This window comes from Saimiri boliviensis, chromosome 1, assembly GCF_048565385.1.
Source record: "Saimiri boliviensis isolate mSaiBol1 chromosome 1, mSaiBol1.pri, whole genome shotgun sequence".
NCBI lineage: Eukaryota > Metazoa > Chordata > Mammalia > Primates > Cebidae > Saimiri > Saimiri boliviensis.
This window is the reverse complement of record NC_133449.1, coordinates 73,996,547-74,014,671: the sequence shown is the minus strand read 5'-3', so window position 1 is coordinate 74,014,671 and position 18,125 is coordinate 73,996,547. Positions and strand designations below refer to the sequence as shown.

Below are 18,125 nucleotides of genomic sequence, written 5' to 3'. Positions count from 1 at the left end.
GTCTCCTTTATTCATTACATTTATTCTACAAATCTATCAAATACCTACTGTTTTATTTTGATTATTGGGAATGCAAAAATAAAGACAGTCATTCCCCTTAAAGAACTTAAAATTTTGTACAATACAATGTTTCCCAAATTTTCCCATGTTACTTACATAGAACATGAGTGGGTAAATGTAAGAGGCCATTTAGTTGGGAAGGAGAAGGAAGGAGGCTGTTGCTGCCTCCAGCCCTGCCCAGCTGCCTAGAGGGCTGAAGGAATCAATAACACAGGCATGCAATAGCAAGTCAGTTCTGAAGTTTTGGTTTAGTGAGGAGATGTTTGCACAAAAATAAGTTTATCTGTGAATGTGGTTCAGGAAATATTTCTCTAACTGGCTTTTACCTAGAGATAATAACTGGTGTTCTCCATTCTCAGAATGCTTGGGTCTACTTTTTTTTTTTTTCTTAAAGAAACAGGGTCTCACTCTGTTGCCCGGGCTGAAGTGCAGTGAGTGCTGTGACCATAGCTCATTGTTATCTTGAACTTGTGGGCACAAGGGATCCTCCTGCCTCAGCCTCTTGAGTAGCTGGGACTACAGGCATGTGTCAGCACGCCCACCTAATTTTCACATTTTTTGTGAAGACAAAGTCTCACTATGTTACCCAGCTTGGTAACTCTTGGGCTCAAGCAATTCTCCTGCCTAGGTCTCCCAAAGCGCTGGGATTATAGGTGTGAGTAACCTCACCTGGCCTTGGGTCTAATTTTTATTATGCATATGTTCTCTCACCAAAGTGAGTGGCTTTCTTACCCAAGTCAACTGTGCTTCTTCCTAAATGTGTTCATGCTAGTTATCTTGGTTATAATGACATAATATAATTAAATTTGATATAAACTAGTGAAATGGTTTTAAAAAGCTCTTTCTATGAAAGCTAAGTTGAATGCTTTGGGAAACTTGGATAAAGATGACTAGCAAAAAAAAAATGTTGAATAGACGTGACAACTATGAAAGACTGGAAAAATTGCATAAATCTAGAATGATTCTTCTGTATGCAAATTGTTTTATAAATATCTAAGTTCTTGGTCCACTTGAAAGAAATTGAAACTGAAAATCACAGAATGTATATTATTGGTGTAGTTTATATAAGATGACACAGCATGTCAACAGATTCATACTACAAGGAAAAGACCTTGGTGAACAAATTTAGGCTTATTTGTAAAAAGTTAAAATAGTTAATGTATATAAGACTTTTTCATGATTCTACGTTTGCACTTATTTTTAAAATTAACTATTTGTTCAGATGTTTTAAGTAATTAAATAAGTGGATTTCTGGTATATGTGCTCAGTGTAGCAGGAGAAGGAGCAGCTGGTGAGTTGGTGAATTCCTAATCAAGTTAAGGATAAGAGGTAATGTTAGAGCTGAGACTTGAAGTATGAGTAAGAGTTTGCCTAAAAAATCAGGAGTGGATATTCCAGGCTTAAGAGAATGTGGTATGCAAAGGCCCACAGGCATGAGAGAGCAGAAGGTGCTCTAAGAACTGTAGTTATGGACCAGGCACAGTGGTTAATGCCTGTAATCTCAGCACTTTGGGAGGCCGAGGCGGGAGGATCACCTGAGGTCAGGAGTTTGAGACCAGCCTGGCCAACATGGTGAAACCCTATCTCTACTAAAAATACAAAAAATTATCCATGAATGGTGGCGGGTACCTATAATCCCAGCTACTTGGGAGGCTGAGGCAGAGAATTGCTTGAACCCAAGAGGCAAAGGTTGCAGTGAGCCAAGATCCTGCCATTGCACTCCAGCCTAGGAGACAGTGAGACTTTGTCTCAAGAAAAAAAAAGAAAGAAGTATAGTTTTTATAGTACTACTGGAGAATAATAATGCAAATGGGTGGGAAAGTAGGGTAGGCAAGGTAAGTAGGGGCCATGCCACAAACTCATTATCAATTGGGGAATCATTTTGGCTGAAATAAGATGCTGGAAAACACAGGGGATGGAAAGTCCAGTGCCTTATAGCAGGCTAGGTGGAATGTATTTTTTAGGAGGCAAGTAGGGAGTAGCTGTGCTTTAAATTCCTTAAACTGGAGCCCCAAATTACAAAAGAAATACAGATTTCTCATGGTTCTTGATCACTGTTATAGAAATGGCTACTTTCAAATTTCCCTGGTGTTTTTTTTTTTAACACCTTTTCTCAGGGACAGCTGACTTTATAGTTTAATTTCTGTATATTTATGATGTTTATTGTATGAATTTTATAGTTTTTAAATCCCTAATTTTATGATAGAGAGCTGTAATATTCTTAACCAAGTACACAGTCAACAGATATCTGAGAAATTACCTCAAGCTCTATGTAAATCACAAACATATCCTATTACAAAGACCACCTACATACATATACATTTTGAATTAATTCTGCCTGCAGTGTATTTAACACTTTTTTTTTTCCCAGTTTGGTAATAATAGCAGTGAGATAAAAAAGGCTTAAGGTATTTGTCCTAGACTCATTATTTCTTTTTGTTTTTTGAGATGGATTCTCCCTCTTGTTGCACAGGCTGGAGTGTAATGATCTCTGATCACTGCAACTTACGCCGCCTCCCAGGTTCAAGCAGGTCTCCTGCCTCAGCCTTCCGAGTAGCTGGGATTACAGGCATGCACCATCATGCCTGGCCAAGTTTTGTATTTTTAGTGGAGACGGAGTTTCTCCATGTTGGTCAGGTTGATCTCAAACTCTCGACCTCAGGTGATCCGCCTGCCTCAGCCTCCCGAAGTGCTGGGATTACAGGCGTGAGCCACCGCACCCAGCCTAGATCCCCTATTTCTTAGCCATGTAACATTGGGCAAGTTATTTAACTGCTTTAAGTCTTGGTTTCCTTACTCATAAAAAGTAGACATAATAAAATAACCTACCTTACAGGATTTTCATGAGGATTGTTGACAATATTTATTAAAGCATTTACTATGTGCCAGGAATTCTGGCAAAGGCTCAACCATAGCAAAGGTTACTATCGTTACACATTCAACAAATATTTATGAAGTACCTCCTATATGTCAGGCATTATGTTGCACACAGTAAAAACAATGGAATAAAGATTTAGATTGTGCTTTTTAAAATTCTGTAACTTTCATATTTATTCTTTTCCTTTGGTTTTAAATATATATTTATGTGTTTGTCATCAGTGTACTTAATTTGATGTGTATTTTGATTTATGATTCATGGATAATTTAATACTTTATATTTTTAGCAAAATATTCTAGCAAGTAGAAAGAACCATAATTTACATTCTTATAATTTTCTTTATCAAATGTGTTGTTAGTCTGCAGTTTTCATTGTGTTGAATAAACTCATCTATACTAACAAATTTTTGATATTGCAAAGATACAATTTAGCTAATTATTTAACTTTCAGGATTTCAGGAGGCCTCCACTCTGTCAGGTCAGTGAGAATAAACAGCATTATGAACATGATTAGGTGAATATTTTTGTTGGATGAGTTTTATTGAAGGATATCTGGATCCACATACTGAAAGCCGTAGGTTTTATGCAGAATTACCTTTTCACCAGCAACTCCAACCATGTTCATAGATTTTATGTTTACTAAACTCAGGATAAATATAAGAGGTAGGCCTTGTCTTAGAGGACTGTTATAGCTATCAAAATAACTAGGTACCCATTTTCATACTGTGTGGAGGTGGAGGTGTTTAAAGAATTGGTATGTGTTCATTATGTGGTGTTTAGTGGGCTGAGGAGGCTTTGCACAGTGTCCTTGGCATTAAGTTATCAAAGTTCAGGTGAAATTATAGGAAGGATGGTTGATAACCATCATAGGATCAGTTCTTTGATGATCTGTCATTAAGCATGGCAAAACCTTAGAAATGAAATGTCTTTTTTAAATTTTTTGATGGTGGAAAATAAGCCAATGAATTCAGTTAATCACTTAAAGGAAATATGTTAGTTGACAGTAGTGTGCGGGTTGGGGCTTTGTAAAAGTGTATCAGTGTATGTTACTTCTGGGGATTCTCTTATAGTTGGATAGTTTGGTTCTGGTTTTTTGCTATTATAAAAACCATGTAATGCATGTAAAACTTTGCATTTCTGAATTTTCTAAGAATAAATGTTCAGAAATGGTGTTTTCTTCAGAGGATATGAACTTTTTAAAGGTTTTGTTACGTATTTCTAGTTGCTTTCCAAAAAGAGTATATCAGACTGGGTGCAGTGGCTCATATTTGTGATCCCAGCACTTTGGGAGGCCAAGGTGGGTGGATCACCTGAGGTCAGGAGTTCAAGCCTAGCCAACATGACAAAACTCCATCTCTACCAAAAATACAAAAATCAGCTGGGCATTGTGTCATGCTTCTGTAATCTCAGCTACTCAGGAGGCTGAGGCAGGAGAATCGCTTGAACCTGGGAGGCAGAGGTTGCAGTGAGCTGAGATTGTGCTATTGCACTCCAGCTTGGGTGACAAGAGTGAAACCCTGTCTCCAAAAAAAAAAAAAAAAGAGAATATCAGTTGGTCCAACAGCTATTTTTTGAGCACTAACTGTTATGTATATTAGCAGAGAACCATAATGATAAAACCTTCCACTCATCTAGTTTCTAGTTTACAATCTAGTAAAGAAATGGACAATAAAAAATATGTAATGCAATTTCAAGTAGTGATAAGTGAAATGAAGAAAAAGAAAGGTAAATAAACAGAGAATGAAAGGGTAGAGGTAATATTTTAGATAGGCTGGGTAGAAAAGGCCTAAGATGATATTTGAATAGAGACCTACAGTCTGTTTTATTGCCAGTCTCACTGTATTTATTAAAGAATTTGATATTATCACTTTAAAACATATTTGCTAGTTGAGATAAAATATTTTTTAATTTCTAAATTTTTCTTTAGATAGATTTTTATTTATTAGCAGGTTGATCTTTTTTCCATTGGCCATTGTATTAACTGCTGTTTGAAATATTTAATAGGGAACTAATCTTTTATTTGTAGTAATTGGCTATTGGATTTTGAATTGCTGTGATGCTTTAACAGAAAGGCACACTATTCAAGTTTGGCTTCCTAGAGAGGACAGTGCAGAATTTAGACTGAAAATAAGTGATTTTCATGATTCTGGCTCCCAGTAATATGTAGTTTTTGCTTAGAATTTTACTAATGCTGACTTTAGTAACTGAAGTAGCAGATTATATTGAAGGATATTGAGCATGAATGATTGGGTTTGCGTAGTTGTTCGGTGGACAGTGCTGGTGCCAAGATTTCTAACTAGCTCTTTGAAAACATCTGTTTACTTACATGTAAAAATGTTACAAATTTTTGCCTTTGGACTGTGAGGACTAGGAATAGGTCAACTGATTCTATCTACCACTGGAAAAATTGGCTTCATGTTTTCCTTTCCATAGGTTAGTAACATTTACTTTAGAATAATTAAAATTAATTTTTAAAAACCTCAAAGATATGGGAGTTAATAGCTTGAAAAATAAAAATATGTACGTAATTTGATAGTTTGCTTTGCTTATAATTTGTAAGTGGTAGAAGACAAAAAACTTTCTTAGGAAATTTACTTTTCCAGGCTTGTAATATGTGATTGTTCATTCTATTTGTTTATTACAGAGGGATTGCTTTATAATTCCTGTACTAATTTTATGACCTATAAAATTATTTCTTATGCAAAACAAAGTTTTTTATTTAGGTTTTCTTTCATCAAACTTCTGTGTAACATCTGTTGATCCAGTATTTTGTTTTTTGAATTAAAGTAATGGATGGTTATAATCTGGTTTCTAATCAGTGATTAAACCACTTTTGTTTCAAACTAAGGTTTTAAAAGTAGGACAAGAAATAATTTTCAGAGAACAGATTTCATTAATAGCTGTTTGTTTCATTCATTTATTCACTTATTCACAAATGTTTGAGTGCTGCCAACACTGGGGAGCTAACCCCTTAGTTAAAGGTGATGAATATGGTGGGGAGTATCGGGTGGCATTTACTGCCCTTGTGGAGTTTACAGTCATATAACAGAGCCAGAGCACTTAACAGGCAATCTGGAGACTGTAAGAATTGCTGTGATAGAAGGTGGTAGTGCCTGAAGCTAGGAGCTGCACCAGATTCACTACTAGGGCTGAGAGTCACAAATGGCTTCTAAAGAAAGTGATAATTTTGCCATGTGGTCCTCGAACTCCTTAATGGGCCATATGTGTGTGACTGCACATACACATTTACACAAAAGACTTCTTTAAAAAAATAAATTTTAAATTTTGAAATACATATAACAAAATTTATCTTCATATTTTTAATATTTATTTTTCAGTATTGTTAAGTATATCTGTATTATTTTGCAACCAATCTTCAGAAATTTTTCATCTTGTAAAACTGAGACTCTATAGCATTAAAGAACAAACAGTTCTGCATTCCCTTCTAACCCCTCTCCCCCAATCCCCTGGCAAGCACCGTTCTGCTTTCTGTCTCTGAATTTGATTACTTTAGATGACTCACAAGTGGACAAAAGCCTTTTTAAATCTCAAGTTTTCTTTCTGTTCTTTTGAAAATTGCCTGATTTCTGTTACCTATTACATATTATTGGTTTTGCTTTCCTGGACAAATTTGAGAAAATACAAAAGCCCGGGATGTTTACATAGCAGTGTTCTTGCCAGTGGAAGCATGAAGCCAACATACAGCCTTAGATCCTCTTTTTTCTGGCCATCCTGAGGAATGTTAGGCAGTATGGTACTGTTTTAGGAGAAGAAGCATGGTTTGAAAAGAGAGAAATATTATTAAAACTTGGGTTTTTCCCAAAAGACTTTCTTAAACCAGAGGTTGGCAAACCTTTTCTGTAAGGGGCAGATAGTAAATATTTTAGGCTTTATAGTCCATACAATCTGGTGATGATTATTCAGTTCACCCATGGTAGCTCGAAAATGGCCGTAGACTACATGTAAACTAGTGAGTATGGCTATGTTCCGATAAAACTTTATGCAAGTTTGTTGACCTCTGTCCTAATATCCTCAGGCTACACATGACTGGAGAGAAACTTTGGCTGAAGCCCATGTCTGGGAAATCATTCAGCAGTTTGTGACTTAAAACCTAGAAATTCAAAACTACATTTCATCAAATTTGGACCATTAATTAAAAGTTACACCTTTTGTGTACCACTAATGAAGAAGAGAAGTCAGCCAATTAATTGTAAGAATCCATTGGCTGTATGTGCATCCTGCTTTCAGAAATGTTAAAATGTTGGGTAGGGGTGAGGGAGTGTGTCTGAATCTGTGAAGTAGTAATAATACTAGCCAACATTTGAGTACTTACTATGGAGTCAGGCACTTTGCTGAGCACTTTATATGCATTATCTCATTTATCTTCATAACAAATTAATGAAGTAAATGAAAAAGGCTTAGAGCAGTTAAATAATTTGCCATAATAAGTGGTAGAGTCTAAGAATCAAACCCAGGTAGCCTGGTATTAATAATGCTGTGTTTTTCTCAGTTACTATGCTGTACTGCCACATTCAGTTTTAAAGGAAGCTTTTTGTCAAATGATTATCATTCATGCTGGAATTGATGTAGTTTATTGAATCAGGTCATGGAGGAAACAGCAACTACATAATTTCCCTTTAGCATGTCCTTGTAATTGCAGACATTTCTCAGTGCAGCCAGTTATTAACATGCTGGTGCTCTCAAAAAAAAATTATTATTTATGAACCTCTTCTGAAAATGTTTTTTAAGTGATAACATGTCTAAGCCAAGCAAAACTTAATGCTGGATAAGGTGTTGGTGCTCTCTACACCAGTAGAGTGTCTGTGATGCCAACCAGCACTTCTGGTCCAGCTGCAGAGGAGGAGAGTGCGCTCCACATATTACTATAATTCACCCTCTTCTGCATCTGTGAGCCTTACATCAAGGATGGTGCAATCCTGCATGAATGATGCAGACTTCTGCAAAGATGACCTTATTGACTTTAAAAGATTCACGACACACATGAATCATTCAGCGCTCAGAGTCTTAGAGAATTCTGGTGTTTATAGCACAGGCCATGTATACTGACAGAACAAAAGTTGTGGGAGCTTGCTTTTGAACGCCTTAGGGTTTTCAGCACTCGTGACCATCAGAAAGGAAAGTCAAAATGGAATGGCAATTAAAGTTGGCATGCAAGTAATCATCTGAGACCACAACACAGCATCAACTTCTTATTCAAGCCAACAGAAGCCTTCTCATTGAAACTTAGTTTGGAGAGAGCTAAAGTTTAATTTTTACTCTATTTGCACATTAATTTTCACTGGGAAATAAATGACTTCTCTTACTAAGATTAATTTTATATTTTGTGAATGAAATTTCCAATGTATAGTGAAGTAAACTGTAAGCAAACATTTTGTTTTTTTGGAGGTGATGAACTTGTCTGAAAGAGGGTCCATTAATTTTTTATCTTCACAAGTACCTGATGGCTCATAAAGCTTGTGAATCACTAGTCTTAGCTGAGATGTGGAGGAGAAAGAGAAAGTAGTTGGTGAAGAGAAGTTGTGTGAGGGGAAAAAGTGCAAGGCCTTACAAAGCAAGAGATGTGGTATGTTAGAATACCCAATGCTCTATGTTCCTGGAGCAGCATGCTAGGGAGAGTAGGAGAAGAATGAGTGGAAAGTAAAAAAGGTCAAATCATTAAGGACTTTGCAAATCCTATCTTCCAGTTAGTATTAGATACAGCTACATAGAATAGAGAAACCCAAAATAACACAGTAGATCTGGAGAGAGGCAATCCAGAGTTAGTAAGGCAATTGGGTAGTCATCAGAAACTTGGGCTTCTCTGTCTTGCTGCTCTGCCATTCTTAGAGTATCTCATCTTGGTCTAGATGGCCACCAGAATGAACACTAGTCATCATGCCTCTAGTCCAGACAGCAGGAAGAAGGAAGATGGCACAGTCCCTGCCCTTTCACAGAGACTTTCTGGAAATCTTTTAATTCACTTCTAGTTAATTATATTGACCAGAACTTTGGCCCAAATAGCTGTAAGAGAGGCTGGAAATGTAGTCTTTTATTCTGGATGGCAGTGTGCCCAGCTGAAAGTCAGGGTTCTAAAATGAAAGGGGAAAAACTGATGTTTGGGTAGGCAGCTAATAATCTCTGCCATGCCATGCCAGTGCTTTATTTTGTGAATGATGCAATAAGAAGGAAAACATGGTCAAATTTATTTTTTAAAAGATCACCACCTGAGAGATGGAGGGTGGGTTGGAAACAGGTAAGGGACCATAGAGACCACTGTAGTAACAGGTCATGAGACTGACAGACTTGGTCATTGATCACATATGGGCAGGCTTCTGTCTTAGCAGACAGAAGTATGTCATAGTGCCATGGAGAAAGGAGTAATTGAAGCTGATTGCATAGAAAAGGAGGTCTACTTAGATTGAGATTTTCAAGGGGCAGGCAGAAAGAGGAAGAAAATAGAGTATGGTGTTTCCTAAGGGGAATAGAGCCCTTCAGAGTTTCGGGAGTAGTCTGTTGTGTCAGATGTATCTGAGAGCACAGGTAAGAAGTACTGTGTTATTGATAGGATTTAGCATTTTAGCAAAGTGGGAGGTGTTTGGGTCATGGGGACTGATTCCCCATGAATGGTTTGGTGCTGTCCTTGTGGTACTGAATGGATTCTCACTCCATTAGTTATAGCAAGAACTGATTGCTTTAAAAAAATGAAAAGCCTGGCACCTTCGTCCCTTTTCCCTTGCTTCCCATGTGGTATCTACATACCAGCTCCCTTCTGACTTCTGCTATGAGTGGAAGATTCTGGAGGCGCTCACCAGAAGCAGATGCTGACACCATTCTTCTTTCTTGTACAGCTTGCAGAACCGTGCACCAAATAAACCTCTTTTCTTTATAAACTGCCCAACCTCAGGGATTCCATTATAGCTACACAACTGGACAAAGACATTATTCTAGGTATGACTTTTCTGTTATTAAGTAAATTTGTAGGATCTTTCAAATGATCTAGATTTTAGTTATTACCTTTAGAAATGTGAAATAGACAATACATGAAAGTGACTAGTGCAGAAATTGGCACACAAACCCTGTGCAGTAAGAGTTTAGTGAATTAGCCAGTGTTCTTGGAACACTTTCTGTACATATGGAGTGGCATTCCTAATTTGCTTAACTGTTTACACAGCTCATTTTCCTACAGGCAAACTTGCTTTTGTTGAAAAAAAGTCTTTCAGATTGCAATAATCATACCCTTTTAAAGCATAACAGGGCAGGTACTGTTAGCTTGCTCTGGGTGTTTGGCAGTGTCTCCAGGAATAGCACAAATATGCTACCAAGAACTGGGTTATCCTGTTACTAATGGGAACAGTGTGTCTATGACTGTGTGATGAATTTGGCTTTTCTTCTAACTGGAAACTAAGTTGTGAACAAACTTGGCAAGATACAGATCATGGTAGCTAGTTTTAAAAAGATCTTTTTAAACATCTCTTTCTACTTTCTGCAGAAAAACTAGATTGACATCCTAGAGGGCTGAATGTTTAGAGCATGTTCTGTAGTAGATTGCCAATTACTTTCACTTACTCCCCAGAGGATATTAGCTATTTGGCCCATTCTTTTCCACCAGTGAGAAGAGAACATGAGTGGCCTGGCCTCCTCTGGATCTTTTGCCAGGAGCCTCATGGGGTTTGCCGCACCTCACCTGAGGAGTTTTTCCTTCTGTCTGTTTAGTTGCAGTAGAAGTCTTAGAACACTGAATTTTATTCACGTTTGAGGAAAGAGAGAAACAGGCGGTTAGGATTGAAAGCACAAAGATCGCACTAGTGACTGACTAACGTGATTCAGTCAGAGTAACGTTGAGGCTATATCCAGCAGTGTGTGAAACTCTGTGTTGTCTCTGAACGCTAGCCATCTTTGCTTGAGTAAATGTCTTTGTGCTTTCTTCTCGGGGAGCTAAGTAGGGAAAGTGGAAGGCAGGCCTGAAACTGTTTCTGTGACTAGGTGTGTCCAGTATGACTTCAGCTGCAGCTGTTGCTAAGCAACTTTCTAACACATATACCCTTGGCTTGTAGAACTAAACCAAGCTCTGTGGGACTGCTTGTTTACGTGCCTGGTAGAGGGTGTGGACAGTGTCACCAAGAGAGAGCACCTCTGCTGATATAGGGTGATTTATGTAACGGAAAGCTGTGTTTCCCACCAAATGTAACATGTAATAAGCTTTAGACAAAAAATGTCCTGGCTTCCGGGAATCAAATGACTAATACCTTTGTACACACCTGTGTATCTGCTGAGGGGTCGTGGTGGTAGGGGCTGGGTATGTCAGGAAACATCAGAGAAAGACCTCCCCTGGAGGCTTCCAACAGTAACATTATCTTGACCGCTTTAAACATTTCTCCCGTCTTCATACCTTGTTACTTCTTCCTTTCCTTTCCACAGTTATTCTGAGAGTCCTCTGTGGTTAACAAAATTTCTCAGCAGGACCTACATTTAATTACCTGCTTTTAAGGGTTAGATATAGCAAGACAAGAAGGTATTACTGAAAGTATCACATAAAGAACCATGGTTCCTTGACATCTGTGGGGTGACTCTCTGCCCCCACAACTTAGCATGCAAGGTTATAAATATGAGATCACAGAGAAATCTGACACTTACTTGAGTGGTAAGTAAGTCTTTGTATTGTGAGTTGCCAGGGCTTGTTCCCAAAAGTCTTTATTAACTTGGTTTTTGAATTCTTAATGTTGTCCATGGATCAGCTCATTTTATTTTACATCAAATATTTGAAGAGTATTCAGAATTTTTCCAAATATTTTTGCTAGTATTGGATGTGCTGATTATGATGTAGCTGCCATGCTGTCAAGTTTTCCTTCCTTTCTCATAGTAACTGACTGAAGTGAACCTCTGTCCTCTCAGTATCCTTAGCTTGTAAATTTCGTTAATCTATGGCAATGATACCATTTCTTTGAAGTTTACCTCACAAACTGAAGTTTTGTGTATGTTGACAGATAATTTTGAATACCTTCTCATTTATATTACCTTATTTTGTGTGTTTTTTAAAAAAATATTTCAGTATACCCTTGATCCTTCATACAATCACTTGAAATCTTAGATTTTGGATCTGGAAATTTGGTGATAGAGTAATGGCTGTCATGACAAGTGTGTCTCTGAATATCAGTTTTCACTGCATAAACATAAACTTTTACATCTTCTCTAGAGCAGAATGAGTAGACTTTTACAGCTTTATCTTGTAAGAAATCTTTGCATGCTTAGGACACGAGTTGGTTACTTCTTAGCAGGTTCTGGCAATTGAACTGTTGTTAGTAAGTCCTGCTATGTTGGCTTTGTTGGTTTTAATTTTGGGACTATCTTTTTGTGCAAGCAGCCTATATAAAATGTAATAATTGCCATTCCGTCTTGTGTGAACATGTTGTATAAGCAAATGTTCTCTGATGGCTTGTCTTTGAAGCAGAATGATGAGAGCGGCCCACCATCTCTCAGCTCATAGCCAATAGGTGAAAAGTGTGAGTGAAACACTGAATGTCGGTGATTCCTAAATCATTTTCTCACGCTATTTGTCGTTGATAATTGCCGTAACACTTTTATCTTTACTATTTTTCATTCTGTAAATATTTCTTCAGTCAGATACCATGTTTTTAGCATTGTTGAGTTGATCGTTGTCTTGTGTTTTCACACTTAAGAAAGGCTTTGACTATGTCTCCATGACTAAATACGGGAAAGAAAAGCAGCACATTTAATTTCAGTAACTAAAATTTATAATAAAGCTTTCCAGTAACATGTTTCTATAAGGAACTTTGTACCTAGGAATTTGGGCATTATATTAAGGATCCTTTGTTTTTTACTGCTTAAAAAGGTTGGAAGTCTATATAAATCACTTTTATTGTTTTTCATATATTTGTGTAGCCTCTCAGGCTCAAGCAGTCCTCTCACCTCGACCTCCCAAGTACCTGGGACTACAGGCCTGCACCAGCACGCTTGGGTAATTTCAACATTTTTATAGAGACAAGATCTCAGTATATTGCCCAAGCTGTTCTCAAACTCTTGGGCTTAAGCAATCCTCTTGCTTCGAACTCCCAAAGGGCTGAAATTACAGATGTGAGCCTCTGTGCCCAGCTAAAACTTTCTATTATTTATGGTGTGTGGATCAAAGCTGATTTAGCATGAAGACATATGAATTGGAATTTCTTTTTTTCCTGGTGAAATTTTAAGGCAGCAAGGTTGACATTCAGTTTTTAATTCATTTTCACAGGCAGTAAACAAAAGTTCCTATAGGGCCAGGTGCAGTGACTTACACCTATAATCCCAGCACTTTGGGAGGCCAAGGTGGGTGGATCACGAGGTCAGGAATTTAAGACCAGCCTGACCAATACGGTGAAACCCTGTCTGTACTAAAAACAAAAAAAATATTAACCGGGTGTGGTAGCGTGTGCCTATAGTCCCAGCTACTCAGGAGGCTGAGGCAAGAGAATTGCTTGAACCCGGGAGGTGGAAGGTACAGTAAGCCAAGATCATGCCACAGCACTCAGCCTGGGCAACAGAGCGAGACTGTCTCAAAAAAAAAAAAAAAAAGTTTCTGTTAGCACTTTTTCTTGGTGACTCATGTCCTAAATCAAATTAAATAGCTAAAAATTAAACATGATTCCTAAAGCTCACTTTGTTTAATGCTATGAATGTTAGTATACCAAACATTTCTGTAAAGATTAGAATTAAGATGTAATTTAATTTAGACTTTTCTGCCTGGCATTATTATTTAAATTTGTATAAATATTTGTTCCCTCAAAAAGGGAATATTTTCCTAAAGATCTCTATCTAATGTACTGAGTTTTATGTTTATTGTCATTCTGTTTTCCAACTTATTGAACTATTTGAAAACATTAATTGTTGTATGTAAAATTAACAGCTTTCAGAATCACTGTAGCATTTTTACTTTTATAATAAGCATTTATACTTTGATAAAATATTGATGTTACATGAAAATTTTCACTCCAAATTACATCTAGATAATGTTTACCTCTATTTGAAATAGAATGTTCAAATATCAACAACAAACCCAATGTTATGTCTTGTTCAAATTCCTGATATTGTAATGACAAGATGGGTCATACTTTATAGTATGATTTAATTTATTTAAAAGTTTTGAGACAAAATGGAGTAAAATATTGTTAAACACATAGGTGGTAAACTATAGAATAAAAGTCCAGATGAAGGTTACCCTTAAAGGTAGAAGAGGAGTGTGATTAGGGACAGATACATGGCAGTGTTCCTTTTTTAAAAACGTTATTCTTTCAACTGTATATGTGTATTTTATAAACTTTTATGTATCTGATGTCACAATGAAAAAATTTAAGTAAAATTGGAAGACAGGCCTGTCCTACCATGTGTAGGAAAATTGCTTCTGTGTCCTCTTTTTTTTTTTTTTTTTTTTTAAAGTATAGTCAAAACATAAATAGGTAAGACCATCTCTGAACTAACAATTTTACCTAAAATGAATGCATAAACTAGGAATTTTTGGTGATTTTTCAGCTGATTTTCATATCCTTGTGAGACCTCTGTAAATATGAAGTTCTTGCTAGCAAGTGAAAAATAACTGCTAAATGGAAATTATTGGCTTTTATAAAATAATTGGTTTGGTCCTGTTTCCTGACTCTTTTGAGTAAACATAATGTTTTTATGCTTGGTCAGACAAACATATATACATAGGTCATATGTAGCCTACTGAAATTACATATGTCACATGTAGCCTCCAAGAATTTTGTCATCAGGAGGTTACATATGACCTATGTATGTATGTTTGTCTGACCAAGAAATTCTTCTAAACTAATAATAGATTACTTACAGCCATTGTATCACAGTGGCCTTTCCTTTCCTTTTCCTTTTCTTTTTTCTTTTCCTTTTCCTTTCCTCCTCTCTCCTCCCCTCCCCTCCTCTCCCCTCCCCACCTTCCCCTCCCCTCGCCTTCTCTTCTCTTCTTTTTACAGGGTCTCATTCTGTGGAGTACAGTGGCATGATTACAACTTACTTTAGCCTTAACCACCTGGGCTCAGCTATCTGCCACCTCAGTCTCCTGGGTAGCTGGGACTACAAGCATGGGCCACCATACCTGGCTAATTTTTTGTATTTTTTGTAGGGACAGGGTTTCACCATGTTGCCCAGGCTGGTTTTGAACCCCTAGGCTCAAGCAATCCACCTGCCTTGGCCTCCCAGATTGCTGGAATTAGAGGTGCTACCACCTCCAGCCTATTTCTTTTACTGACTGGTTGCTTTCAGTTGCTGGGCTAGAAAAGATTATAAGCTACTCTGTTATATCAGGGTGACAACGGTTCTTCTATTCTGTCATCTCTTATTTTTCTAACAGTGTAGCACTTAAATTGGAACTTTTTCTCTCCTAACCAATATTACCAGTTTCTTTGAAATGCTGAACAAATGATGGTCATGGCAGTAGAGTCAAATCAAAACATCCTTCAAGGATTGTCAACTCTGCAGGGTGCTGTGTGTGTGTGTGTGTGTGTGTGTGTGTGTGTGTGTGTGTGTGTTGGGGGGCCAAGTTGTTATCAGCCCTGCATTGTCCTCACCTGGACCATGTGCTGCACGGGGAGTGATCAGTGTGGTCTGCATTCTTTACAGCCTCTCTCCTTTTCTCTGCGGTTTCACATCCCAGTATTGATGTAGCACCCACTGGAGTGCCCACAGGCCTGTCCCCTCCTCTTAGCTTTTCTGTAACCAGCGCTTACTTTGGTTCATGAATGTGAATGGCTTTAGAAGGCTACTTAGCAGCACTTACCAGGAAGATTGACAATCTGACCACATGAGGAAATAATTGAGAATTAGTGATGATTGGAGCAATAACAAATAGCCTTGGAGAAGAGTGCTTCATGTTCCTCTGTATTTACATCAAATGAAAAAGTATATTTATCTGCACTTGGCAGTTAACATAGTATATTGCAGATTAGAAGAAATAAGAGCCACAGACTAGTTTTTATGTGGAAAACTGTTAAGAAGTTTGTCATCAGGAGGCTACATATAACATATGTATATATGTTTGTCTGACCAAGCATAAAAAATTTTTGCCTCCATAGGCTTAGATCACTAGAGTGTACGCCTGTCAAGTTCTTTCCCAATCATACCTACCCATCTTATGCTTGCTTGCACGCGCTCTCGCTCTCTCACTCTCTCGCTCTCTCTCTCTCTCTCTCTCTCTCACACACACACACACACACACACAGTCCTACAATAGCAGAGCAAGTAACAGCTAACCTCCACAAAGCACTTATGGGGCAATTTTATTTTTTTCAGTCCATTATGTGTTAGCTATCCTATACCCTGATGTAACTGAAGAGTCAATTTGAGGACCTATTCCACTAAAGCAAAATAACAGCAAACATGTCATGTAAATGGATAGAAAATACATTGTGAACTTTGTGAATGGTTTCCTTCTTACTGTAAGTTGTTTAGACTTGCTTGTTCTGCCTCTGCTTTGAAGAAAATAATTTGGGCCCCCGCTGTAAGTTGTGTCAATGTTTTTTTCCTATAAGGGAGAAATTATAGATTAAGGCTCTCTGCTCACAGAAATAGATGAGGATGCTAGGGAGGAGATTGAGTTGGGATTTTCTTCAGCCCCACCTCTTGTCCTTTCCCTCCCTTCCAGGGCATTTTTAGAACAGTGACGACACTTAATTTTCCAGTATTGGCTTTTATATGGTAATATCTGAAAGTTAAATTCTTGAGGAAGGAATTCCGTGTTTGTGCCTACCTAGAAGTTTGACAAAAAGTCTATGCTACCTTCCTCTGAAGGGCAAACTTATGACTGAATAGAGGAGAATGGCAAGGAACAAGTGTGTTTTGGTTTGCCTCCTGAGGTAGAAGGAATAATGTGTAATTTTATATATAGTTGTCCAGAATTGAAGGAGAGCCATAGTACACCAGAAGTATTTAGACTTGAGTTTTATGTATCTCATTTGCTATGTTGATGCAAATTAGGAATTCTGAGTGTTTGAAGATACTCCAAGAGAGCTGGATGTTCTTACCAGCCAGCCAGTATATGGGGGCTACTACAACTTTTTCCCCCTTCTTGTATTCCATTGTAAATGATCCACCGAACTACTGTTTCCAAGGGAAGTTGCCTGTTAAGTACTTGATTTTGAAACAGAAGTGTCTTTGACATTAAAGAAAAGTTGATTAAAACTTTCCACAGAGAAACCAAAACTTTATGGAAGCATGGAAATAACGGTGGGATTGATATGCTTTAACCTCCCATAAAGCTCTTTGAATTACTCCTATGATGTTATTTTTCTTTCAGATTCAACCCTATGAAAAGATAAAGGCCAGGGGCTTGCCTGATAATATATCTTCCGTGTTGAACAAACTAGTGGTGGTGAAACTCAATGGTGGTTTGGGAACCAGCATGGGCTGCAAAGGCCCTAAAAGTCTCATTGGTGTGAGGAATGAGAATACCTTTCTGGATCTGACTGTTCAGCAAATTGAAGTGAGTAACATTTAGCCCTTCTCATGAAATACTAAAATAGTTTTTAGTTTTTAAGTTATAAATGTTATATTATAAAAGATAGCAGATGGAATTTCAGCTAACCAAAGAGCTTGCTATCTTTATTAGTCTCTTTATTGGTGGCAAAAAAGGTTGATGTTCCTCCAACCCAAATGCTCATCAGTGATAGACTAGATAAAGAAAATGTGGCACATATGCACTGTGGAATACTATGCAGCCATAAAAAGGATGTGTTCATGTCCTTTGCAGGAACATGGATGAAGCTGGAAACCGTCATTTTCAGCAAACTAACACAGGAACAGAAAACCAAACACCGTATGTTCTCACTCATAAGTGGGAATTGAACAATGAGAACACATGGACACAGGGAGGGGAGCATCACACACTGGGGGCCTGTCAGGCGGTTGGGGGCTAGGGAAGGGATAGCATTAGGAGAAATACCTAATGTAGATGATGGGTTGCTGGGTGCAGCAAACCACCATCGCATGTGTTTACCTATGTAACAAACCTGCACAATCTGCATATGTATCTCAGAACTTTTAAGTAAAAAAAAAAAAAGTATAGTGTTCGTAAGGACAAATCCTTAAGGTTATGTAAAGGCTTTTTAGCATTTGTGGTTGTTTAAATGTTGAAATCTTTGGTTCTGTTGAGATTCTCTTTTGATCTCCCTGCCCCTCTATCCACTTTCTTT

The 18,125-nt window shown here is 37.6% G+C and overlaps 1 protein-coding gene across 4 annotated transcripts in view; it reads left to right on the top strand.

The window, feature by feature from the left end:
- The window catches only part of UGP2 (UDP-glucose pyrophosphorylase 2), a 55,133-nt gene that overhangs the window by 28,288 nt on the left and 8,720 nt on the right, over nt 1-18,125 (top strand). For all 4 annotated transcript variants that reach the window (XM_074399242.1, XM_003922697.4, XM_010333546.3 and 1 more), the window contains one exon: nt 17,231-17,416. In XM_074399242.1, the coding sequence (XP_074255343.1) occupies nt 17,336-17,416 (81 nt within the window). In that variant the 5' untranslated portion in view covers nt 17,231-17,335. The remainder of the gene's footprint in view (nt 1-17,230; nt 17,417-18,125) is intronic.